This window comes from Astatotilapia calliptera, chromosome 23, assembly GCF_964374335.1.
Source record: "Astatotilapia calliptera chromosome 23, fAstCal68.1, whole genome shotgun sequence".
Lineage (NCBI taxonomy): Eukaryota > Metazoa > Chordata > Actinopteri > Cichliformes > Cichlidae > Astatotilapia > Astatotilapia calliptera.
Window position 1 is genome coordinate 12,572,506 of NC_137443.1, and position 27,812 is coordinate 12,600,317.

At 40.1% G+C, this 27,812-nt stretch overlaps 1 protein-coding gene and 1 non-coding gene across 2 annotated transcripts; both read right to left on the reverse strand.

The window, feature by feature from the left end:
- Positions 1–2,193: 2,193 nt before the first annotated feature.
- LOC113016085 (elongation factor 2b-like) lies at positions 2,194–9,832 on the reverse strand. Its single transcript, XM_026158616.2, has 13 exons — positions 9,696–9,832; positions 8,313–8,527; positions 7,901–8,082; positions 7,308–7,519; positions 7,032–7,210; positions 6,646–6,751; positions 6,126–6,378; positions 5,787–5,982; positions 5,328–5,694; positions 4,849–5,202; positions 4,559–4,741; positions 3,872–4,004; positions 2,194–2,577 (listed from the first exon to the last, which is right to left on the reverse strand). Exons 1-13 carry the CDS (start codon positions 9,696–9,698, stop codon positions 2,384–2,386), a joined length of 2,577 nt encoding a protein of 858 aa, XP_026014401.1. The 5' UTR covers positions 9,699–9,832; the 3' UTR covers positions 2,194–2,383.
- On the reverse strand, positions 6,448–6,515 carry LOC113017066 (small nucleolar RNA SNORD37). Its single transcript, XR_003271395.1, has one exon. It is a non-coding gene; the product is annotated as a small nucleolar RNA SNORD37 (small nucleolar RNA).
- Positions 9,833–27,812: the final 17,980 nt, after the last annotated feature.

The following is a 27,812-nucleotide window of genomic DNA, read 5'->3' on the forward strand; positions in this document are numbered from 1 at the left end:
ATGATTACTTCTCTATTGCTGTAAGGCTGACAGTAAAAATGTTTTCCACTGTGGCTCTTAGTTCAGGGTCGCCTAAACCGAAGCATTCACCACTATGTGACACATATCAGTGAAACATGCGCACAACGTGGCCATAGGACCTTTTCGTACTTTTTTATTTTAAGTCTTCACCGGAAGTTCGTTTGCTATTCGCTTGGGCTTCTTGTCAGCTGTTGGTCGTGCTTTCCACGTCTGCTGTAAAATCCATTACGTACTTTGGTGTCCTCTGGTGGTCATATTATGTAACTGCTGGTGTGTGCACATACAGGAAAGGTGGTTTTCAACCTCTGTTATAAAATCCTGCTTGAAGCAAGTCTGGCAACTCGACAGCCATCTTGACAAGCATCCGGGGACCTGTTTAGGCAGTTATTTTAAAGTTTTACGTTTTTTAAGCATTCTCGTGGATACCACTGCTTGAAAACTACTTACAGAAAATCCGCTGCAGCATCTGATGAAGAAAACCTAACTCGAACTTTGATGCTTTAAAGATCTTTTTTTTTGCTTGGCATCTTTGCTGTTGTGCAATTCTCTCCCAAATCTCTTTTCTAAAAAATTTCTCTCGCTTGTTGAAATATTAAGTTTACTTCTTAATAGAAATAATACTTTGGCATATAATCATAACAACCTGCCCCATATCCCTTAAGAAAAAGCAGGGAAATGTACTCGAATTGGATTAATCAACGTGAAAAGCACTCTTTCTACTTTTTGTGGTGTTGGTCAAGGAAATAGGTCAGATTTTTTATTTATTAAAATGCTGTGAAGCCGTGCATGTGAAGTGCAGGACCCTCTTCAGTCATTCGTGATTTATCTTTGTTGAGGATCATCACTAATTCAAAGATGATGTGGGACACAAATTTATTTAATAGCAACTATGTTCCAAGCAGAACTCGCAAACGGTCACCAGCTGGCATTAGAGGAGTGCTTACGTCAGATATTCCTTACTTCGGTTCAAAACATATCAAACTACTTTTTTGACAGTTTATAAAAAACATAACAGATTTTTAACATTGTTTTTCCTTTCTCTCTTTTTTACTCACTGACTGAACAGAGATTCAATGGAAGATTACTAAAACTGTGTACCATTAAATTCACCAAAATCAGTCAATGATGCAATTTTTGTTTTTTTTACACTTGTGCTCTTTAAATATCAAACATCCTGACACTTAACTGGCAAAGCTCCTTTTTGTGCATCCGTATTAGATTTTATTTTAATTTCTAAAGTCTTAACCAGGAGATTTGCAGCCAAATAAGGCTTTAGGTCAGTCAGCCTGCGGTATTTGAATGACAGACCCATTCATACTTTTCTAATACTCCTTCAAAAACACAAGTCACAGGACTTAGAAAACAGATAATGTCCAGTGTTGCATCAAGCCTCACAGAGTAGTTTAAGGCAGGAAGTCTTACTAACGACAAGTTTTCGTTGTGACAACTAAGCCCCGCCCCACCGAACGCTCTGGGTGTGGCTGTTATGCAGCGCTGGAAATGCAGGAAAGCCACTTTGCTCATGCTGCAACAGATGAATACACCCATGTGACATCTAAGTTGGAGAACCCATGTCCACCAGACAATAAGCAGAGCAGGCAAATCTCTGTACAAAACCATATCGGTTATATACTATTAACTGTATGCCAATAAATATGTGTATTTTCCCCATAGGCTTGAAGAGACATTAACTAGATTTCAAAGTTCTAAACTGCAGTACAATAAAATCAAACAGTTAACAAAATGCTCATGGATGTACACACCCACCCACCAGTCTTTTTAATCTTCAGAGTATAAACTGCCATCACTTTATCCTATTAGACATGTGGAGTGCTGCACATTAAAGAATGTTGTCTCTGGCCAATAAGTTTGTTTCAGCTCCCCAGTTTGATTTTTAGATGGTAGTCAAAAGTAAATATTTGTGCCAAATGAAATTGCTTTGAGGCACTGAGTAATCACATTTATGGGAATGGGATGGACCAACAACCAGAACACTGTCTTTAGCCACAGGTGTTGCTGGCAGCAGGGGTATATAGAAAAGAAAGAAGTACAGGCCAGGCTAAAAGCAAATAAAGAATAATCATTCCAAATTCAACATTTTCACCAGATTTACGAGTGGGCAAAACAAAAAAGAAAACTACCCACACAATCATCCCCAATAAAGAAAGCAGCTTGATACATAAAAGTTTTTATTTTCTTTTATTTATCGTTTACAATTTTTGTAGTCATTTCTTAATTATTGTCAATCCTTTTGGCAAACATTAGTGCTCACTTTGTTCTGTACAGTCCGGTCCCACAACGTAGACTTAAATGTGTTGAGCATGGAGGAATGAGACAAGTGCCAAGAGGGGTGTCCAAGCTTTTACAATTTGTCCAGGTAGTTGTCCAAGGCTGGGACACCTTCTTTGAGACCTTTACGTTTACGTGTCTCAAGGACAACTACACCAGGCTTGGATGTGGCATCCAGTGGGTTTCCAGGGAGGATCTGCCAATGGTCAAACACGCACTGTGGGAAGGCCTGGCCACCAGTGTTGGAACGCAGGTCAGCTGTGAAACCTGGTGACAGAAAGTATTATTTAATACCTCGTATACTCAGAGTATCACATGACTTGAAAAACACATTTTTCCCCCCTGTTGGTCACATCTAAATATTAGGGGTGCAACGATACACAAAATTCACGGTCCGGTTCGATACTTTGATGTCACGGTTCAATATTTTTTCGATACAAAAAAAAAAAAGAAAAAAAAGAAAAAGAAAAAAAGTTCATGCTTTTTTAATTTGTCATTTATTAAAATTATAAATGTATATTTTAACTCAAAAGTACAGTTTTTAAATTTAATGTTGCTGAAACAACAAAGTAATAAAAAAAATAAATCTCTGATCGAGAAATCACTCATCTTTGGAAAAGAGAGTTTATTACAGAGAAATGGCTCTTTCCAAAATAAAAGCTATACTATACGCTTCCTCTGGGCTATAGTCTCAGCAGCATATTAAACATATCAGGTCCCCATAAGGAGAATCATGTGCTAACGGCTGTCTAAATTACTCTGGTAAAGTTTGTAGCATGCGTGCTTGTTGTTTTTGTCTGCTTCCACTTGTCTTTGCACTAGGATGATGTCGGCGTAAATGTGCTGTCATATTCGTTGTGTTCCCACTAGTGCTGTCAGCGTTAATCTAGTTGAAATGATGTTAACGCCACAACACGGCAAGTCTCTGTTAACGAGCTACCGCAGATCGCCCCGTGTGTGGGGCTGGACGGCGTCAACACATTAAGGAGCTAACTGCGCTAACGCACTAGTTCCCACCAATGTAATTGAACATTGGCACATCCAACATACTGTTTTACTTTTGTCCATGACGCGCTTACCTTCAGGGTCATATGTCACATGAAAACCAAAATAGTTCCAAACGCCAGATCTGAATGAGGGTGGGGGAGGTTCAATTTGCCATGTTGCAAGGAGAGCTTAACTTCTGTCTCGCTAGCTTGCCCTGCGCTCAGTGAATCTGCGTTCGACTATTCCGCCTAGGCTGCACTGTCGAGCGCAGATCCACTAAGCGCTCAACACAGACAGCATTGTCAGAAGGAAAGTTGATAAAATAAATTAAAAATTTTGTGTTGTTCGATACATGTGCGTACCGAACCGAAAGTACTGTATCGAACGGTTCAATATCGATACGAGTATTGTTGCACCCCTACTAAATATAACACAGCTTCAGATTCATTTTAAAATACAGAAAACAAGCAAATTTTCACCTGTTGGTAATTTTTGAACTTGGGATTGAAACCTGAACATAAATTAAGCTTAGATGATGATGCCGTTTGACTCTTCAGAACAAAAGAGGACTTACCAAATGACTCGTTGACAGGCAGGTAGGCCTTGATGACATACATAGGTGTTCCCATGACCCTGGACTCCTCGAACACATGACCACGCCTCCTGGTCAGCACACCGTAAATCCCACCCATTGCACCTTCAGGGCACTGTGGAGCAAACAGATGGTGAGTGGTACCGACTTCAGTTTGTTTAATGCTATTAAAGTGAGCTGTGATAAAAAGACTAAAATCAGCATTACTAAACTCTGTAGTGCATTGAAAGGTGTGGTAAACTCGTTCAACAAGATTTAGAATTAAAGAGATTTACAAGGTTTAGCTGGCAGCAACCGTCAGCCCTGCAACTCAACCATTTAAACTGTATTATTAGAGACTCTGCTTTAGTCAAAGTTGGGTACTTATTAAGCAATGAAATACTTCATCTCAGCTAATTTGATTCACTGAACCAGAATACCGAACTTTTTTTTTTAAACCTTCTGGCTCCCTTTTAAACGTAGCAGTCTATCAAAGTGTTAACTGCACCAACACCGAAATCCAAGTATTCCGTACTTCACTTTTAATGACTTTAATAACTGTAGTATTTTTTTATTTTTCTGTCCCGTACAATCCACCTATTGACACAAGCTTTGGATATAACTTTCCCTGTGCCATTTTCCACGAGCTACGAATTGGAAACTAAAACATCACAGGGGAAAAACACTGACCTGGATCTCGACAAGGTAGACGGGCTCCATAATTCTGGGCTCAGCTGTGAGCTCACAAGCATACAGAGCTCTGCGGGCTGTGGGGATAATCTGGCCACCACCACGGTGAATAGCATCTGTATGCAGGGTCACATCATGGATGTCGAAGCGAATGGCACGCATGTTCTCTTCACAGAGGACACCCTGAAAACATTCAAACACCACTTTTAAACAAATATCCATGAATCACTGGATAGAACGTTTTTAAAATGCTTATATTACACTCACGAGTATACTCTCAAGGCTCTTACCTCCTTGGCGGCCCACTGGAAACCAGCGACAACACTGTCCTTGATCTCATTGAGGTACTGCACTCCCTTGGTAACATCCACCAGCAGGTTGGGGCCAGTTCCATCAGGACCGAAGCACCAGATTTTTCTGGCCTCGCCGACGTCCCATTCGTACTTGTCAGCAAGGTAACGGGCACGGCCCTTGAGCTCCTGACGAGAGGTAACGTCACCCTTCTCAATGTCTTCTGCCAGGCCTTCCTCGAAGGGACGGGCTTTCATGAACAGACGGTTGTGCTTGTTGGGTGACTTTGACAGACACATGATATCTGACTCTGCACTGACTGTCTCTCTGTAGGACACCACAGGATCAGATTTCTGGAAAAAAGTGTTAATGCACAAATGTTTAGAGGGACATATCAAAATAACGCCTAAATATCTCATCTGTCGTATAAACCTTAAGATTAAGTGCAGTGCTCTTTTACTTAAATTCAATATATTACCTTGATTGGAATGCAGGCATGATCCTCCTCCAGATCCTTCAGACAGATCTCCAGGTGCAGCTCTCCAGCTCCAGCAACAATGTGCTCTCCAGACTCCTCAATGATGCACTGCACCATAGGATCAGACTTGGACAGACGCTTCAAACCCTCCACCAGCTTAGGCAGGTCAGCGGGATTTTTGGCCTCCACAGCAACTCTGACAACGGGGCTGACGCTGAACTTCATCACTCTCATGTTGTGTGCCTGGTCGTAGGTGGTGATGGTGCCTGTCTTGACGAGGAACTGGTCCACTCCAACCAGACCCACAATGTTACCACAAGGCACATCTTCAATGGGCTCAACGTAACGGCCCATCATCAGAATGGTCCTGGTAGAGATCAGAGCAGGACAAATCAGTTCTGGCCTACCTACCTCACAAATTTATTGCCAATAATTAATTAAGAAGATGCTGAAACCAACCTCTGAATTGGCTTCAAGTAGAGGTCGTCCTTCTTGCCAGGGACGAAGTTTGGTCCCATGATGCGTACCTTCAGGCCAGTGGACACAGACCCAGAGAACACACGACCAAATGCATAGAAGCGACCCTTGTCACTGGTGGGGACCATCTTTGAGATGTACATCATCAGGGGAGCCTTGGGGTCGCAGTTCTTGATACCTAATGACCATTAACACGCAAAGCAATGTCAAGCTTAAAAATAATAATCCAACGACTAAAATTCTGGGTTATTTTAAGCAGGTGTTTCAAACAATGTCAACTGCTTGGTGCATGAGCAAATTTGAAATACATCAGCTGCATACCCATGGCAGCCTCGTCATCTCCAGGTCCTTCATAGAGGAGCTCACAACGGTACTTCTGGGCAGTGACAGGTGAAGGCAGGTGAATGGTGATCATTTGCAGAAGGGCTTCTCCAGCGGGCAGCCAGCGGCGCATGACAGCCTTCAGGAGAGGCTTGCCCTCCTTATCCTTGTCCTCATTATCCAACTTGATGTCCATCTTCTGGATCAGTTTGGCAGCTTCATCCTTTCTGAAGTTCATGATGGCATCAAACACCTAGAGGGAAACCATTTATATTAGTTCAGTGCAATTTATTATGAACATGCTAATAAAGCATCTGCGCCTGCTCAGGCTTAAGGTTGTCATCACTGATTAGTCAGGTCAAAGTGAAGAATGTTTGAGTCATCACATGCAGGCATACAAGGCAACTTTTATTCTGACTAAGGCAGACTAACAAGTACATAAGGTCGGACCGCCAGTGTTGCCATTTCTTCTTCCAGTTAACCCTTTTTAAATATTTAAACATTATCAAAGGTTTCATACCTTAAAGATGGGATCCAGAACAAGAGCACAGAAGGTGCGGGGGTACTTTTTGCCATCGGCTCCAATTGCAGACTTGACGAACTTTCCATTTGCTGTGTCATAGTACCTAGAAAAGAAAAAGTGTAATTAATCATTACAGATACACTAAAAACATTTATATAACAGAAGCCACTGTTCATTTACTTTATTAAATTAGAATGTATAAAAGCAAAAAAAAAAACCCCACCCTGTGCAATTTCCCATCATAACCTTATGCTCAGAATCACACTTTAAACTCTGCACAATTCCCTCTGAAATGGTCTCTTTAAGAGAGCCCCCATGCACTCAATCTGACATCTCGACAGCCCTCAACACTACAGCTGAGGTTCTATGTATTAGAAACGCACCTATCACCCCACAGCTTCTTCATCATGTCTTCCACCTTCTTGCAGCGCTCAACGGGTGTCATCTGGGCGTTGCCCTTGGCAGCAAACTTGGCTGCATACATCTCAGCAAACTGCTTGAGGGTGAAAGCCCAGCCATGGAGGCCGGAGCCAAAGCCAACGGTGCCGAGGACTGGATCAACCTTGAAAGTGAGACAACAGTATATCAGCAACTGTGCTGAGTACTCAGACAAACGGACAAATCTTTGTTCCAATTAAAACGTTCAGACTGCTACGCACCATGATGTTACCCATAGGTCCATTTTCATCCTCGCCATAGGTGGAAATGATTACGTTGACAGACTCAACAATACGCTGGAAGGTCTGGTAAAGGTCTTCAGGTTCAAGCTGCAGCTCCAGCAAGGCACGGTCCATCTTGTTCATCATCAGGACTGGCTTAATACGCTCGCCAATAGCCTGACGGAGCACAGTCTCAGTCTGCACACAGACGCCTAGTAGGGACACATAATACGACAACTAATTGAAGAGCATGTAAAGTTATAAATCTTATTTCAGATAAGCAAAAAAAGTATCAAGGACTGTGCTGGCACAAGTCTTCCTTTGGTGTGTGAGCATATTCTTAATGCATGGAAACAATTTACTCTCAGTTCTTTAGTCATGTTGACTGTAAACTTGTCCTGAAACCCAATGCCAATACTCATCTCTCCTAACCAATCTAAACACAAACACTAAAGCAGGTCACTATTAAATAGCTGGGCTACAGCTAAAAAAATATCTTGCAGTTCTACTACACCTAGTATCTTATTTTTTGTGGTCTTGGAACTGGCAGGTGAAAATGTTAAAAGCCCACAAATATTTGGTTTGGCTCTTACCAGACACGCAGTCCACCACAACCAGGGCTCCATCAGTGACACGGAGAGCAGCAGTCACTTCAGAGGAGAAGTCAACGTGCCCTGGGGAATCGATCAAGTTGATCAAGAAACCAGAGCCATCCTTGGACTGCTTAATGAAGGCGGTGTCATTTTCACTCAGCTCGTAGTACAGGGAGATAGCTCTGCAAGTTAAGACAAAACATTTAATTTTACCACAAATTCTGTGCTCAACATAGCCCAACATACCACATAATGACCAAATACTACAATACACTGTACAGGTATTAAGAAAATTGAGCTCTATATGAAACTGATATGAGATTCTTTAATCCCAGCACATTTGTTGTCTTAAATTTAAAAATCTCACATCAATTAAAATGCAAAAAAAAAAAAAAAAAAAAAAAATCCTTACGTTGACTTGATGGTAATGCAGCGCTCCTGCTCATCTTTGCGGGTGTCTGTGAAACGGGTCTCTCCAGCACGAGCTGAGGCAATGATGCCAGCCTTTGACACCAGGGAATCTGTCAAAGTTGACTTTCCATGGTCCACGTGCGCAATCACGGACATGTTACGGATGTTGGCCTTCTTGTCCATGATGGCACGGATCTGGTCTACGGTGAAGTTCACCTGAAGGGACAGAGTCAAGATTAGACCATTTAACACATGTCTGATTTTCTTGGCCCTAAGCTTTAAAATAAAAATAATTTAAGAAAGTGAGTTGAAAATACAATGTTGTGATTATTTTATTTTGATTCTCCTGTTAAGTGCAGATGAGGTTAAAGGCATCATTTGTGACACCAACTAATGTGGGACAAGATACTAAAGACGGGATAACGGTAAAAGTGCACCCCCTTTATGTCCGTTATTTTAAACAACAGGCTCTGTGGCTCACGCTTTGTGTAATTCTGCTTAGTATACATGGATCGTTCATTTGCTACATCTAACAATAACTGCGCCCTCAGCCCTGTAAAAATGTTGCTTACATAAGGTAAACTCAGCTGTGCTGCACTTCCACCCTGGGCGTTGGGTGTCCGCCATCATCAAAGATGACGTTACTGTTGTCTACGTTTGGCTTAAAAAAGTATCCAAGTCGTCTGCCCCGGGTTTTATCCAAATATCGATTTGAAACCATCATATTTAAAAAAGTATCACCTTACTTAAAAATACGTTGGCAAAAGGCTGTTAAAACACAAACACCCGGCATAACGTCGGCGTGAGCAGGCCACGTGTACAGACTTTGAATCCATGCTAAATGCTAACGCTGACAGCGCCGACGTACCGGCAAATTATTCCTACAGATCAGAACGAGGTCAAGCTCACTTTTTAACCATTTGGCTTGACCCATTACGTTTTCAATTTTCAAAAGCCTACTCATATCTTGGTTCTGTGACATTTGTATGGCCATAAGTGACAATTTACTGGAACGACGGCTAACGATGCCGCAAAACGCAGTCGTTGTAAAGTTAGCTACATTAGCGGTTACAATTTATCATTTTAACCTTTAAAAGAGTCGGGAGAAACGTTAATCCTTCCACGGAGGCACTAACGTAGGCAAATAGATATGCATGATTTAGCAACATTTTCAAACTGCCTTTAGTCAGCCTTCGCGGGCCTTGCAGGCCACCGGCAGATAACAAAATGGTTGCCATTTTGATCAGAGCACAGACCACACACACTATTATGCAAGTAACAATACATCCTTACAATATTCACATACTCAACTTAATATTGACAGCGAGGAAAGCTTATGTGCCCAACAATTCATTACTCAGTTTAAAAAATAACATCAACTCACCATTTTGACAGATGGTTTTGGATTCTCTTGGTGGAGAAAAGAGACAAGGAATTTTACACTGCCCACCTCACGAGGGCATAGGCAGGGAAGAGGGCGCTGACGTCAGAAAATAGCGCTTTATACTGCTTGCGTCAGCCACATGCGTCATCACGTAATGGTGCATTCGATAAGTTGAAATCGGGCACTCGAACTTTCGTTCCATGCACAAAATAAAGGAAAACGTGGCTCAATTTCCAGCTGCTTCCGGGTGCTTTCATGCGATTTATATGTTATCACGATAGTTTACACTTGGCGACAAAGGAAACACAGGACTGTCCAGTGTAACCATGCTCTAAACACAAACAAAAACACATCCAGAGATTTCGTCTTGTAGTGTAGCTCGATAACGGTAAAATATTTGCCTCTTTCACTAACAAGGTCAGCAGGAAAATAAAGTGAGTACCAGTCATACAAATACTAAATTTAGATATGTTAACAGGTAAAAATAAACAAATTAGGATAATCAACAATAAAAACAACACTGTTAAAAGTAAAAGTCCACAGGTCTCCAGTGTAGTCCTTACAATATGAAATACAACAGTGATAAAAATAAAGAAATAAAACATGAAGTTAGATTAAAGAAATAAAAAAAGGGCAGCTATTGTGCAAAACAGCATCCCAAATGGCACTGGTAAAGAGTATACACTAAAGACAGAGTTTTTAGAAATTATAGCTGAAGATAATCCTCTTAAAGGCAGAACAACATTTCCCAGAAAGGAGACAGTTAATACGATGTCCTGTCTTTATCATTTTAATATAGAACATACTCTCGGTAAACTAATTTAAATGATGATTTATAATCTTTTGTCAATTATGGTTGATTGCCTTTGTGAATGGCTGGATGGTTAATTATTTCTTTTCCTCTAAAAAAAGATGGTCCATTAGATCAGCATTATTTTCTTGGCTGCCACCGAGATCCCCCCAGTTTCCCGAGTTAAAACTTAAGAACCTTCTTAAGAACTTCATTCGAAATTATGAAATCCGACTTTCCAGCTGTCTTCGAATGCAGCAAAATGTTACCCAATGTCAGTTAGAGACTGAGTAGTTTGTTTTGGGGATTCATTAAACCAGTTTTTGTTTTAAACATTTTTTTGATGCAAACATATAAAAATGATAAATGTGAAGTGGGTCACTGAGGTGTCTCAGTCTGTCAAATATTACGGTTGTTCTTAAAATGGTACATTTTCTCACTTGTTATGTTGTTTTAATATTTCTGTTATGAATACAATATAAATCATTGCATTTACTCAGAGTCACAGCTGTTTTGGGAAGGTGTTAAACAACTACCTGCTACCTTTATGCTACCTTTATGTGTTTTATCGAAGCCAGTGTCAGGTTTCAGTGTAAGCACAGTGGAGCAGCTGTATGTCTAAGGATACACATACAGTATTACTATTGTCATAAGTTTGTTTTCATTGAATATAAGAATCTTGATTACATTTGAATGGTATTTTCACACAGAATGTGTACAAACCTTGGGCTTAGAAAAGTGGCAGTGGACAGGTTATGGGGCGGCTCACCCTAAAGTACCAGCTGGATGCCCCCTGTGACCACTGCAAACTAGCCCTGAACCTAAAACTATCCCTGAGCAAAGTGTTAGAGTTTTAGTGAGAAAAAATAGGAAAGTAGGGGAAAAAAATAGTAATTAATAACAGAATTAAGACAAACCCCTAAATATAGAGAGGACAATCTCAAACAAGAGGAAATAGAAAGAGTATTATTGGTAACTAACCTGTTGTCTTTCTCTACAGTTTTTGAGTGTTCAAGTTCTAAAACAACATGAAAATTACGAATAGGTGTGACTGTGAACAGCTGAACAGTTTCCAAGCACATCCGGTGCTGAGTTTGAACATGTAAATAGGTCTATGTTGTACCAAGCATTTTATACATTTCTGAGTTATGAAATTATGTTACCTGTATCATGTAACATAATTTAATTGTTACTTTGACTGTTATTTTGACCTTGTTACTGTAAAAGAGTGGACTTGTGTAAGGACAAGAAAGACATTGTGGACAAAACAGGACACCCCCCAATAATCTTTAGTTACAATATTATAGTTAGTTAAATGGTATGATTGTTCAAATATGTATTTTCTTTGATTGTTGTAAAATAATGTGTGCCCCAGTCTCCAAAAATAACATAGTGCAGGAAGGGTAGTTATTCCTCCGTTACACCACAAGAGGGAGTATCGTTAATGTGATGTTGTTGGTTTTTTTTTTTTATCCAGTAGATGGCACATCAGTTCCAGGTTTTAACACAGAAGCCTACTCAGATTTACTCATATCCATTATCATGATTGTCATTTCTATTGTTTTTGTATGTGCCACTCACCTGTTATACAGGCAACCCGAAGATAGAGCAACAATAGCTTTGTTCTAATTAATAAATAAATGATGGAATTGTGAATCCTTAACCCCTAATGATGATCTTCATCACTAGTTGTACCACACATTTCTCACTGGCATACATTCTGCCTATATTGTTATTATTGAATCTGTTTTTTAAACAGGTAGTCTCACTGAGATCATTGTGACACCTCGATTCTTTTGTTTTTTTCAGTCCTTGTTTTGTATTGTAAATTGTAAATTTGGTGCGTTGCATGAGATAATTGTCCTCTTGTATGACAATTACATCTTAGCAGTTTATATGAGGTGCTTGTCCTGATATGCTGTGTTTAGTTTTCACCAAATCTGTTGCTATGCAATATGACCAAACATCTCCACTTGGTGTTGTATTTTTTTTGCCAGAGCCAGAGGCCAGAAACTTCTTCTGGGCAACCCTTTCAAATGAAGCCTGCTTGTTTAGTCTTATTCTAATGAATTTTAACATTTAGCGTGTTAACTGATGGTTGTAGAATGTGGGATACAGCTCTTGGGATTTTGCATTGCATGGTCTGATTATGGGGTGATCTTGGGTGATTTTGTTCAGTAGCACCTGACTACTAACCAACCACTTTGTATGGATGCAGTAAGGATATACTCAAGGTTTAGTTAATGTAAATGCATAAAATAATAAATACATTGAAGCAGCGTTGACAGAATTATCCTCTAAAAATCAAAACAAGCATTAAAAAAGGTATGAAACTACTCTTCGAAAGGGTATTTTTTAAAATATAAAATAAGTGGAACAGTGGTTGCCTGACAGCAAGAAGGTCCAACTTCGCCATCTACCCGGGGCCTTTGTATGTGGAGTTTGCATGCTCTCCCCGTGTTTGACTGTGGGATGAAGCAGGGTACCTGGAGATGAACCACTCAAAGACATGCAATTAGTACAGTTAGGATAACTGTGACTCTAAATTGGCCATAGGTACGAATGTGAGTGTGAATGGTTACCTCTCTCTGTTTCAGCTCAGTTTTTACTTATAATCATGGGCAAATAAAGACCCTGGTGTTGTGTTGGATTATACTTGACTGATTGCTCCAACCAGTCCCCAGAAAACAAAGTATTATTCTTATTTTGTTCGTCATAATTGCAGAGCTCTTTTCAATCTTTGTGGCTTTCATGTGCGTACAGAGAGCTGCAAATAACTTTGAGGGGAAAACAGCCAGAGAAGCTGTGGCTGCTATCCTGTTTATATTCAAAGGATATGTTTGTTTAATCTCCCATGGCAATAAACTTGAATGATGAATGTTATCTTTGTCGAAATCCACAATCCACAAATCTTATTTATAATTCATCCATTTTCCAGGTTATGCCTGCAGTTCTGCCTGAACTCAGAAGCTTATGTAAATGCATTTATTGCATTCACGTCATAGTGTGCACGTTTAAAATTGACACCTTTTTACAATGATAATGTGTGAGGAAATAATTCATGAAGAATTACATGATACCCATCGATAGATTGAGCTCTGCATGAATTGTACAGACATGCTATAGCCCTAAAAAGCATTGTTTAAAGGGCTTAAAAATTCCACTATAGTGGAAGGAGATGAGCGCTGGGGGGATGACTGTTTTAATAACGGAATTAGAAAACAGTTAACATGGACATGGACACACAGGGACAAACAAAAGCACACAGAGACACGTGCATACACATATAAAAACACACACACTCATTCACACACACACACGCTGTACCAGTCTGACAGCATTAATTACCTCTGAGGACAACAAGTAGGCTGTGTAAAATTTTCTAATTTAACATACCTGTGCTGCTTCTCAAGCCTCGTGCTGCTGCTCCCATTGGGCTGTCATATCTGTAAACAACACTCAGCTGAATGACTGGCAGGGAGAGACGACAGGCAGTTGAGCTTGAGTAACTGGACATGCATTGAAATGACCCCAGATTTTTACAGGTGTATGGTTTCCTATCACATCAGACATACCTGGCAATGGTTTTTGTTAAAATTCTAATTTTTTTTAAGGAATATTATTCCGCTAATACTTTCTGTGACACTAGTCTGAGATGCCAAATCCAGATATTTCCTTTAGTTTGACCTCAGAATAATCAGCCTCACTTTGCTCTCTTAAGCCTTAACCTTTTCTTTCATTTTCATTTCAGGGTGATTAAATCTTATTTATGATTACAGATAAGCAATCTTATAAAAAAACAAAATGCACTTGAAGTTGATGTTGAAGCTTGTTTCAAGGTAGATGGTCTTGATGGGAAGCACTGAACTTTACATGCAAGGTGAAATCCATTAGTCAGACTTCTCGTCAGCTATAGCTGAATAATACATCCATTATAAGGCAATCCAAGAACAATGTCTTTGAAACTGATTGAGTTACCGAGGGCGACTACTGCTTTTTTTTTTTTAAAGAGAAAATTAACATTTAATCACTCCAAAATAAGAAAATTACACAATTATTTGAAATCTATTTGTTGCAGTGGACACATTTTCAAGATATCTAAACATCTAAACAAGATATCTAAAAATGCCTGTTTTTGTCTGATATGATGAATTCATAGAATGGGGGAAATGTGGATGTCATAAAATCTTGCATGCCAGTTTCCGTCCAAAACGATGAAATCAGGTGATCTTAACATGTATGTGGACACTTCAATGCTAGAGTAACTAAAGTACTGACAAGAAAGACATGAAACATAAAGTGGCTTGAGCCACAAGGTGAACAAACCCAAAGCAAAATTCAAAAAGCCAGAAATGTTCACTGACCAGAACATTTTCATTTCTGCCATCACACCTGAAAAATAAAAGTTCATAGGCCGCTTAAGGTCATCTTTGGTAATCCCAGTGTCCTTTGGGTGCTGCTTCCTCGAGCATGTAATCTACATTATTTTAGTGGGTAAGCAAAACCATCCAAGTGATCTCACTGTAAGTCTCCAGCCTCTAGTGTCAGCTGAGGTAGCCTGAAGGCTCTCTGTAATGCTGTAAAAGATGTATGTGTAGATAATGTTAGAGAAATATATCGATAGATTTTTAAGAAATATTAAATATACCAATGGATGAATAGCAATACAATAACAATAATTAATTCAGTTCAGTTTTACCAATTTCAAATGTCGTTAGCCCATGTGACTTATAGTCTGCTGGTGGCTCTGTAAAGGTAGGAAAAACAAGGTACTTTGAGCTTGTCGTAGTATTGTGAAGCAAAGATGCTAACAGCTGTAATGCTTCACTTTGCTACATGTGCTATTTTATGCTAATGTTTAGCAGGTATGATGCTCATCATTTTGACAATTTTAGTAAAGTGTGTTATTTGGAATAATGTTCTTTACTTAACAAGAAGAGAGAATAAGCAGAGGGAAAGTCTTTGGGCCTCATCTGTACTGGATTACATCTCCAAAACTACAGACAGTGTCACCACCCAGAAATGGGTCACCATGTACCCCAACCAGAAGCCTTGGATGAAGCGGGATGTTCGTCGCCTCCTGAAGGCCCGCAACACCGCCTTCAGGTCAGGAGATGCACACGCCTACAGCCAGGGCTAAGCTAAAGAGGGGTATCAAAAAAGCCAAACACCATTACAAAAAGAAGGTAGAAGAACACTTCTCCAACTCCAACCCCCGACACATGTGGCAAGGACTCCAGACCATTACAGACTACAGGACCACCAAACCCTCCCCTGCATCCTCTGATGTCTCCTTTCTCAATGAGCTCAACAACTTTTTGCTCGTTTTTGCTCCTGTCCTGTTTAGTGGCTGCACCATACCAGACTGTGATGGAGGAGCACAGGACAGACTCAATGACCGCAGTGTAGAACTGGATCAGCAGCTCCTGTGGAAGCCTGTACTTCCCCAGTTGTCTCAGGAAGTACATCCTCTGCTGGGTCTTTTTGAGGATGGAGTTGATGTTGGTCTCCCACTTCAGGTCATGGGAGATGGTGGTACCCAGGAACTTGAAGATCTTCACAGTCGACACAGGGCTGTCTGATATGGCGAGGGGGAGGCAGAGTTGAGAGATGTCTCCTGAAGTCCACTGTCATCTCTACAGTTTTAAGAGTGTTCAGCTCCAGATTGTGCTAACTGCACCAGAGTACCAGCCGCTCAACTTCCTGCCGGTATGCAGGTCACCTTCCTGAATGAGGCCAATGACGGTGGTGTCATCTGCAAACTTTAGGTGTTTAACAGCCGAGTTCTTGGAGGTACAGTGATTAGTGTAGAGGGAGAACAGTAGTGGTGAGAGGACACATCCATCCATATTTATAGTTATAGCATATTCATAACATACCTATACCATGTACATTGTAACATATCCATAATAGACCCACATTTTGTACCCTCATACCTATAACAGACCCATTTCTGTAATATATCTATATATCTATATTATTGCTAATATATATTTTGTAATTCTTAGTGTATTGTCTGTCTCTGTTAATGTTTGTTTATAATGGAGCACTGTAATGAAAAATATTTTCCCTTAGGGATCAATAAAGTATTCTGATTCTGATTAATATATCTATATTATGGCAAAAGCACTTCTGGATGGATGCAAACTGCATTTCGTTGCCTTGTACTTGTGACATGTGCAAAGACAATAAAGTTGAATTCTATTCTAATTCCATTCTATTCTATTCTACATATTGACCCCCCCTTCCCTCCCCCCAAAAAACAAACAACAAAAAAAACCCATGCTGATATCAATACCCGCATGTCCTCCTTCAACATGTCTTTGACTCTTCTCTGTGGTTTTTCCTCTTCCTCCTGCTTGGCAGCTCCATCTTCAATATATCCACTGTCCCTCCTTTGCACATGCCCAAACCATGTCAGCCTTCTCTACCCAACAAAACAAACAACCAAATTGACAGATTTATTTGTGTCTCTTTAAGTTGCTTGAATAAAGAACCGATGTTGTCCTTTCTCTCTGGGCAGAAAAAAAATCATTACGTGCACGGCACCCAAGAGGATCCTGGTCAGTAAAATGTAAACAGAGGCTGTTTTGAGCTGTTTGAACAACACTGCTGTGATAATCGCTCTACTACAATGCCCGCTCCGCTGTGAAGTTTGTATTTAACGCTCTGTGTATGTGTCCCCTTCAAAAAGCACTTCAGTCATTTCATGTCACTGTTTAAGTTGCATTTTTGTCCCCGATGCCAACTCGTTCTGCAGTTTGAGTCAACAGGATGTTCAGGTTGTGCTTGTAGGACTGAAACAGCTGTTAGAGCACTGCAGTTTAGTGTTACCAGATTTCCAAGCAGATACTTTGCACAACTCACTTACATGGATTGAAATCACTCTCTGTCGGTGAAACCTTTCTCCAGGTAGCATAAAGAATGTAACATGTGTTGAGCAATGCACTCTGTTGACATTTTAAACAGATGTTCATATTTATTAATGTGTTTAAGTTGGTAAGACAACAATGTCTTTTGTCCTGTCTTCCTCCCCTGAACCCCGATCAGTCACAGCAGATTGCCACCCCTCCCTGAGCCTGGCTCTTCTGAGGTTTCTTCCTACTAAAAAGGAGTTTTTACTCTCCACCGTCACCAAGTGCTTGCTCACAGGTGGTCATCTGATTGTTGGGGTTTTCTCTGAATTAATGTTGGGTCTTTACCTTGTAGTGTAAAGCCCCTTGAGGTGACAATTTTTTAAAAACTCTAACCAGTCTGCATTAGAAGGCAGGTAGAGTCTCAGCAACAACAGCACGCCATACTTTTGATTAGGAAACTGGAGTCTGACTCTTGTCTGGGACAATTTAACATTTCTAATTACGATGCATATGTGCTGGTATTTAATCACAGAGCTTATAGACTGATGTTTAATCACAGTGGTAATATGCTGATATTTAATCACAATGCTTACATGCTGATGTTTAATTATTTTGCTTACGTGCTGATGTTTAAAGGGTGTCCAGAGACCAGAGAAATCAATAGAAAGGTGTGTGTTAGAGTCTGATATAATATCTCTATAGTTTTCCCTTATGTATATAAATGGCTGTATTTGCTTTCCGGTGGCAAATGTTTTAATGACAAACTTTTTTGTTTTGGGACTAGAAGAAAATCCACTAGTTCACAGTTAGGTTTGTCAAAACCTACACTTGGCAGGGAAATGGGGAATGAGAAATGAGATTGGGACAAAAGCAGAGGACAGGATCAGTGAAGACAGAATGGGCGGGAAGCAGAGGGAAAAGATGACAGAGAAACAATAGAGAAGAGTAGGCAGCGGAGAGTGATGGGAGGATATACCAACATTATATCATGCAGCAGGCACTGATTACAAAAGTAATGGCAGTAGTTAACAATAGCTGACAGTTTGCATTTTAACTCATCTCACATTTTGCATTTGTGGGCATTAAGTGACTGAATGCAAACAGCCTTAAAAAGGCACTTACATGAAAAAAAGCACTGTGATTTAAAAGTGACTCATGATCTAATTCTGGCAGGACACTTTTTCTCTCTTTCAGAGCGATGCCAGCAAAGAGGCTTTACTGAAACGCGGCATTAGACACATATACTGTGCATGCAAACTCCCTTTAGCAAAATGTCAGTTACACCTCTTGAGCAAGCACTGCCACAAATGGGTTTCTTGGTAATGCTTTCAGTCTACCTATTAGCATTTCTTAGCAGAATAGAAATCTTTAATTTATGCTCTAACATTCAATAATGTACTTAAGAAACTCCAGATTATATAACTACACGTCACACTCACTCTTTTCCTTATGTCCAATTAGCAAATGATGTCTTTGAATTGCCAAAGAAACTGCTGTTTAGTCAAGGTGCAAGTTTAATCTGGCACCCTTTTTTATCACTGCTGTTTATAAAGGGTGGAGAATTTTGTTGTTTTCTTCCTTGAATGAAAAGTCTAGTTGTGACAACGCTAAACTTTGAGAGCTATCCAGTGCTACTACTCTGTAGACTCAACTACAGAGAAGTTTCAGACTATTTGAAACTGCAGGGTTTAAAACATCGAGACATGGTCTCCGAGATTGAAAGACTCAGCATTTTGCTCGAGCATACACATTCATCAAAGCAGAAATCCATTTATGTAAGTAGCTGGGATCCCAGCGTCTTTACTGACACTAGTCTCAATAGACCAAGGCAAGCTGAAGGAAATCAAAAACAACAAGAGTTATTTTGAGATCAAGTGCAGTGAACGCGGCAACAGACTGAATGCTATAACCATATGATTTATAACTGAGTACATAAAAATGTGCAGCAGCTTTCTACACGGCTAATGTATCGTCTAACCCTAAAATATCATGATTATGTAATAAACTGTATTTTAAAGCCTACATGTTGAATGCAGTCTGCTGTCTTTGGCAGCTGAGCTTTTACAGCAAAGGCTTTGATGTAAAAGACCTATTCAGTATAATTCCATTGTACTTGACTTTATTCAAATGATTGAGGCATTCTGATTGAAATGCTAAATCACTGGGATGACTTCATGCCAGTGATTTTACTTTTCAAATTTCAGCAGATGCTAACACAATTGTGTGACATAATGGTTTTTTCTCATAATGTTGAATTTCCAATTTTTCATAACGTGGGCTGGTTATCTAGCACGGAAAAGCCTAAGCCATCTACAGGAGCAGTGCTGTGCAAACAGAGAATGATGTTTGTTTCCAGAGGGATAAACGTATTACTGTTCCTGGCATGTAATCAGAAGTGCACAGTTGCAACGATTTTGGCGTGTCGTGGTCCTCCAGCCCTTCTTCTGTCTGTCTCTGCTCTGTGCTCTCTCACTCTCCTGTGTGTTTTGGTTGTGCTTGAATTAACCACGCCTCCGTGTCGTGCCAGTACACCCGACATTGACCATCACACCTGTGGCTCATCTGCTGATTTCCTCTGTCTCTTCTTAAGCTAAGGGAAAAACGTCATTCACCTCCTGATTGCTGAACTAGCAGTGTTAGTGCAGTTCGGCTTCAGAACTCTGTCGATTGGTTTATGATTTGTGGACCCGAATCTGCATCTAAACAAAGATTCTTGCTGCAAGAAATTGTTGCACAATTGTTTCCTGTGAATAAATTTTCTCAGGGAGTCCTGTGCTCGAGTTAGCCTGCTTTCCATCACAAGGTGTAGTCAAGGATATGAAATCTGTCCTGCGTAAACAAATGAAGGGAAAAATAAAAATACTAGGATAATGCTGCATATAACGATCCAGGATGTGCCTGAAAATCAGATTCTTGATCTCAAATATTTAATATAATTTTTGCTAAACACAAATTTAGGCAAAGTTGGACATTTTTGTCTTCTTTAGGTGTCACCACAGTGAATCATCTGCCTCCATCCAACCCTATACTTCACAACCTAAAATCTAAAACTGTAGTTGGCTGTGCTTCCTTTGTCTCGTTAAGTCATATTAGCCTCAGATGTTTCCCCATGTTTCCACTTCCTCTGATCACCTCCTGCAAGTATTTAGTCTGTGTGTTTTCATTCATTCATCATCAGGTCATCTGTTGTTCCTCGTCATGTTTCCATGCCTCTGGGTCGCTAGGATTTCGCTTGTTCGTTTAAAAAAAAAAAAAAATCACATTCAAGGTTTTGTTCTTTGTCTTTTGTGTTTAGCATTTAGTTTTCCCAGTTTAGTTCTAGTTACTTTCTCCCCAGTGTGTATCTGTGGTCTCTGGCCGGCTGCAGAGGAGGGGTGGCGCAGCAAGCTCCCGGGGTGGCGCAGAGGCAGGGTGAACAGGTGTGCTGGGATGTGACTGTGATTGTGACTCTTTATATGTTCACAGTAACAGTAAGAGGAGGGAGGGAGCGGACGTGACAGCGGAGCGGGAGTGTCTGTGTCCCATTACAAACCACAGTTAAAGAGTGTTTAATGAAGGAGTGCTGTCACCACGTCAGTGTCTTGTACATGTGTAAAGGGTCCAACTTCACTTACTATTTTCATCAGGCTTATCAAATAAGCCTTTTGTTAATATCAAGTTTTGTTCCATGTTCCTTCGTGTTTGCATTTTGGGTCCACTCTTCACAATTCATACAGTCTGCTTTGGCACACTGTGACAAGCAGGAGTTTATTCTTTTGTACTTTGAGCTTTAGTTCTCATCTGTAAAGCTGTTTAAGTTCATGTTTTGTCTCTGGAGTCCTGCATTTGGGTCCAACCTCTGCTTGCCACAAAGCCAGATCCTGACACTCTGTGTACTTTTTACTGTTGCACATGTCTCTCCTGGCTTTCATTCTTCTCGTCCCCAGTGCATACCTCCACGTCAGCAGGCGCTCTTCCACCTGCTACCTACTCTGTATACCAGAAGACTCCTCCCTGACCTCATCTCTCAACCTGTCAACAATGCAAATGAAAAAAGGCTCAGAAAAGATCCTGATGTAATCCCACTCCCACATTACACCCATCTGTCACTCGTACCACACCACTGTCACCGCCCTCATACATTTCCTGGACCACCCTCCAATACTTCTCCGCCGTTCCTGACTTCCTCATAGTACAACAGTCCCTGTCTCAGCAGCCAATCATTTGCTTTCTCTGATCCACAAAGACACAGTGAAGCTTGTCCTGACTTTCTCTGTGCTTCCCCATTAACTCTCAAGGCAAACGTCACATTCGTAGTGCTCTGTCTCAGAAAGAAGCCATAGTGCTGCTCACTGATCATCACCTCTCGTTTTAACCTAGCTTCAAAAACCTGTTCCCGTAGCTTCATGATAGCTCATTAATGTTAGCTCTCTGTAATTACAGCTCTGCACATCAGCCTTGCTTTTGTAAATTGGTATCACTACACTCCTCCATTCACCAATCAGTGACATAAAAATCTGATCATTTCCTTTCTCTTCATAATGAGTCACCCACTCGTGGATGTCTATATTTCTGTCATGTCTCTCCTTGTCGTCACTTTACGATGAGCTGCATGGTTGAATGGATCTAGAAAATAATTTTTTATTTTCCTTATGAGTTCAGGTATTTTTTTTCTTTCAGCACTGCTGTTTTACACGTGCATACCATATTTTAAGGTCAAACATCTCTTGCATTGATGAGACAGCGAAAGGTCTCAAGCATCATTACAGCCAGAGGGTCCAATTTTCACCAGCCAGCATCAGTACAAGCATGACAAGCTGGAGAAAAAAAGAGAATAAGACTCACAAGGATTTCTTTGACTAGCAAATAACATCCACTATATCCAGTGTTTGCACTGAAATTTTGATTTTCTTATTCCAGGTGCTAAAGGGGGAAAATAAAATACTAAGCGACAACACGACACGTGTTCTGTTCAGGATGGACAGCAATCCTACCGTGAAAGGGAAGTTCATCCATGGACACTCTCACAGTCATTCACTATGTATCTACACTAAAAGGAAATTGCTCAAACATGACAGTGATAAAGCTTTTATCTATAATTGCAACTGAGTAAATTTGTCTGCTAATTAGCACTCATCTAGGAAAAGTTAGATGCTGCTTCTGCTCGTCACAGATGCGTTCATTTGGAAAAGGATCATAGCGTACGGTATGTGCCATCAAAGATGTAACTGCTGTGCAAGGTTGTCCTCAGGTTTTTGAGTCATATCTTTTTCAAAATCTTACTGATAAAATCAGGTGCTGACCACAGTCAAAGGCTCAAACAATACATCTGTTTTTTCTTTGGATTTTTAATCGATTTCTATTCTCAAAACATGTCACAGCAAAACCAACAAAAATCCTCAACAAATACAGAAGACGTTTAAATGTGACCACTATGTTACACCCCGCAAAGTCAGTCTGTTTGCCTTGATTCACTGTTATTATCTGCCCTGTTTTAGGTAATTCACACCGAAACATTCTGCTGCTGGCACATAGTTACAGCTTACCGCCTGCAATATGTTCACAGACAATGTTATGAACCAGCTCACATTCAGTTTTTGGTCATTCAGTCATCGCAGATCTCTAGATTCCATAGACTGGCTTCATACCCCCTGTGGACTCGATGGTTTAACCTAATAAAGGAATTTCTTTCAGAATAAATGATGGTTTAGCATATAATCATAATGGCTACACATTCATCCGTTTTCCTCAACTGCATATCAAATTCAGAGGCACAGCGGGGCTCGAATCTATCCAAGGTGACCTAGAGGAAGTGGCAGAATACTCCCTGAACGGGTTGGCAAACAATCAGAAGGATCCTTATAATCCAACGTCTCAGTATGCAGCATCTTTGTATACACGTAACAGCATGATCTTTCCCTAACCTACTCCAAATTCCTCCACACAGTAAACTTTATCGTTGCAGTGACAATGAGAAAATATAAAATGTGTTATTTTGGCAGAAAAATAAATCAGCTGTGCTGTCGGTGTCAGCGGGATATGTTCCACCTCCCACACAAGTCAGCTGGGACAAACTCGTTAGCCTAATTGGAAAAGAGGCTGAAGAAACTGATGGGTGGATTTTTGTCAATGAAAATCTTAGTAATACAGTCTATATCTATCTTTTTGCAACTTTCCATGAGTTATTTTTTTTAAAAATTCCTCTCTCTGTGGAAATTCTTTTGGTGGGTTGAGGAAAGCAATCTTCAACCAAAGCTGGTTGAAGCTTATTTTAATGTTGTATGATTTGTTAAAGTTTTTCAACAAATGAAACATTTCACTCCTTCACAAAATCTCTGATTCTTCTGGGAAAGTTACACAATCACATCAAAAGAGTTTGATCTCTATATAAAACAAAACACTACTTCTTAGTTTCATATATCACCGGTGAAAATAATACTACTAAAAGAAATCAGACGAGAAAAATATTTGAGCTTTTCACCTTTTATTGGTCTTCAAAAAGGTAGAACTTTTAACCTTAGTGGCGGTTGTGATGTGCACTCACTGAACACACCAAACGAATCTGCAAGCTCACAAGCCAGCTAATCCAGAATGGCACAACAAAGGAAGGTTGACGCTGAAGGCAGAGAGTCTCAAGAGAGGTGGGGAAACTTCTTTACAGAGTGCAAAGAAAGCCCTTTGTACCCATTCGTCATGAGAATATCCCTGTTTTTAAAGAATACATTATGTGTTTTGATTTTGAATTCAGACACCAGGAGAAATATGGAGTCATGGATGGGGAATAAATGCATAAAGAAGCTGAGCTGAAAGCTGCATGCAGCCCCAGCAAAATGTTCAAAAAACGTCTTTGAGCCAAATCTCAAAACGATTGTGTGATAAAAGCAAGGGTGGGAAACAGCAGAGGTAGGGATTTCTGGAGAAACTGTAAAGTTTATTTGCAAATTTAGGTTTTTCATTTGCAGCAAGTTTCATGCAAAAAGGTTATAAGGTGCAGAAAAGCTGATATTTAAAAAAATACAGTAAGAGGCACCAAGCTGTCATATTGTCGTGCACTGTGAAACAGTCTACATGGATTCTATGGCATTACCAAACTGTACACTAGATTACATAAGACGTGCATTTTAAAATTAAATCTGTGGACTATATGGGACTATGTGTTCCTCTTGTGTTTGTATGATCCATGTAAATTATCACAGTGCATTATATTGCATCCTTCAAGCTAAATTTATTATCCCGGACTATGCATCAGTATAGGTCTGCATTGCAACCTTATTGTGATGCCAGAAGAGTCTTCTTTACACCTTAGCATGAACAGGAGATCTGCAACGTGGTCAATGAAAATAATGCCAATAGACTCTGTCAGCCTCTCTATGACAGCATGGTATAAAGACATCAGGTAACCAGGATGCAATTTTGCAAAGTATCATTTAGTGGATCAGTCAAAGTGAAGCAATATTTCTATAAGTGTTGACACGCTCTGCAAACATTACCCACCGTGATAGCAATGGATCATGGATTTTCCTTGAAGAAACATAAAGAGCATAAAAACACAGGTGTTTTGTTTGTATTATAAAGTCCTATATTGTGGTCAATAGTCATTTTGTTGGTAGTGTTATTTCTGTTTATTGTAAAGAATAAGAAATGAAAAGGAAATGAATCATGTCACACGCATGAATGTGGCAATAAGGTTTCAAAAGGGCAAAAAAACAAAAGAGAAAGATGAAACATCATAGGCCAACGAGCTACAGCAGCGTACTGGGTACATAATGATGCGTGCTGCACTTTTTCAAAATGGTGTCAGAATATATATATATACTCCCAACATCTGGCCATACAACACCTGCTGACTTTTCTGTGCACATTCTACATGGATCTCGCACTCACCGAATGACAATATGTTTGGTGAGAAGCTGCAAGCTATTTTTTTGTCCTTGTCTCAGATGTCACCTTGGGGCTCGTTCAGAAATTATGATTGTGGTACTTTCACCTCACCACGCTCTCCATCCTTGAATCCTATTTGGAAATAATTTTCTGTCTTTTCAGTGAATGCTGCTCATGCAATAAAAGAGATTAAGTCCAATTTCTCAAGTCAATGTTAACATTTACAAAACAATAAGTGAGAAGAATCTGTGATCCATTGCACCACACAGCATTATGTTAGAAGGCTTGTAAATCTGTATGTGAATAAACACAGAGTGATATATCCTTGTTAGGGCAAAGGTTAGGCAGCTAAGTCCTGCTTCTTTACCAACATAACAGTCGACTGTACTCTAAAAATATCTACTTTTTACAGTGACTGAAAACGGACAAGGCTGTACTTTCTGTGTACGGCATGTATTCATTTAAATGTTTCACATTTGTCCTTGATTGGGTGCAAGGATTTACACCTCTATTAGTTTTGATGTTGACAGATCGTGTTATTTTACTACCGCAGGCAGCAGAGGCTGAATAAAACATTTCAAAAGATTATTGTCCTGCACCATTGCACGGAAGATATGGTGATATGGATGAGGGTCTGTGGCCCTGTGACATAGAATGCAGGAAAATATTGTCTATCCATAGATAATGTTTTAGATAGATAGCACTCAATCCCATGAGAATAGCAAGAAATGAAATTTGATTCACTGCAGCAATATGGTTGGTCTATTTCACAGCTTTCAGTCTCTGGAGGAATTTCACTTATAATTTTTATTTGAGAAGACCGAGGTAGAAACTCAAAGACTCTCAAAGCTCATCTGAGTGGCTGAAAAAAATAGTTAGGCCAAAGGTTATGCAGCTCAGTACCTTTCTTCAGCCTTCATTTCTTTTTAAGGCTAATCAACAACTTAAGTCCTCATCTGGTAATGGCTAATTTCTAATGATTATTAGAAAATTGTGGCCTGTAAAACATTTTTGAAAGGAACATAAAATCTAATTTGGCAGAAAATCTGTCATCATGATATCCATGTGTTCTCTGTTGACCAAGGAAACCAACGGTCCCAGATGTTAAGCCAGACCTTCCCAAAGTGTGGGGCCCGCCCCCTAGGGGGGGGGGGGGGGGGGGCGCAGAGCCATGGCAGGGGGGGCGGGGGATGAAAAGGGGGGAAAACAAAGAAAACGCTTGGACACTGCTAGCACGGGGCGTTAGAAACGCAAAGCAGGAGATGAAGCATTGCTGAATATGTTTCCAAACCAATTTCACTGTAAGCCAAAGACTAGAAAATATGGTGAAGCATATCTGCCCTTTGGTTTCACCTGCACAAGTGCCAAGGTAGGTCTCCCCTGCAGAATTGCTTTTCCCTTTGTCGGGAGCAGCGCTGGGCTGTTTAAATCACGGACAAACAGTATCCCACATTTATGGAAGCCCGTTTCCGCCACTAAAAAAAAAAAAAAAAGCTAGTATCCATAACTCGAAATTTCGAGTTACTTTTCTCAAAATTTCGAGTTAGCTCTGCCAATCAAAAATATACGTGAATGAGGTCGCTTTCTTGTTACCCGGAAGCATATGGCGCAGGACCGCGCACTCAAAAACGGATCCCAACAAATTAAAGTATGTTTGCTGATAGTAACACCATGTGATTCAGCTAATAACACAGGGATTTCATCATTTGTGAAGCCAGGCTGAAAACACTCAGCAATCTGTGCATTCACGACTGGATGTAATACCGGTAGCTTAGCTGTAGCATTTGTAGCTGAGGGCTTCAGCTTCCGGGTAACATGGAAATGACGTCATTCACGTAGATTACTGATTGGCAGCGCTAACTCGAAATTTCGAGTTGCTTTTCTCAAAATTTTGAGTTAATATGTCGAAATTTCGAGAAAATAACTCGAAATTTTGAGTTATGGATCCTTTTTTTTTTTTAGTGGCGGAAACGGGCTTCCATACACATTCTACTCACTAACTACTCCTTTATACAGTAAAGTTACAGCGGGATACAAATAATATCAGGCTCATCCTGCCACAATTTGTTCCCCGATTCAAATCACGGACAAACAGTATCCCACAGTTGTTCATGTTTTTAAACCCATTTTGCACAGAGAGGCATTTTTTGAAAAATGTATTGATAGCAATGTTGAATATTATTACACAGGAAAAAACAACTACACGTAAAATAATCACATCGTGATGCCTCTGTCTTTGTAAATAGAGGGGCAGTAACTGCGTGTGTATATGTAAGCGTGTAAAACCTGCAGATAGTCAGATTAACAGTATTTTGCCTCTATCTGCTATTCTAATTCATCTCATGTAAACAATAACGTGACGCACAGCATGACGTGAAAAGAGGCACATACCTTTGACGTTGCACGACGAACTCTCTATTCCTCATCCACACGTAAACGCAAAAAAGGAGTTTAAAAAAATCTCAGTTTTCGGTGATTCGAAACGCCGTTTACGTGTGGACGAAACAGCTCCTTTTTCAAATATACCCGTGTAGGTGTGGACGTAGCGTAAAAGAGTTAGTAGTTTATTTTCTTACTACCTGTAATTTATTGCAGTTTACTTGTATTTGC

Excerpts from the sequence above, each read along its gene's own strand:
- LOC113016085 (XM_026158616.2), bottom strand. Across the intron at positions 7,211-7,307 it reads GACCTATGGGTAACATCATG|GTTGATCCAGTCCTCGGCAC; the intron begins GTGCGTAGCAGT and ends CTCACTTTCAAG. Across the intron at positions 4,005-4,558 it reads TCTACCTTGTCGAGATCCAG|TGCCCTGAAGGTGCAATGGG; the intron begins GTCAGTGTTTTT and ends TTTGCTCCACAG.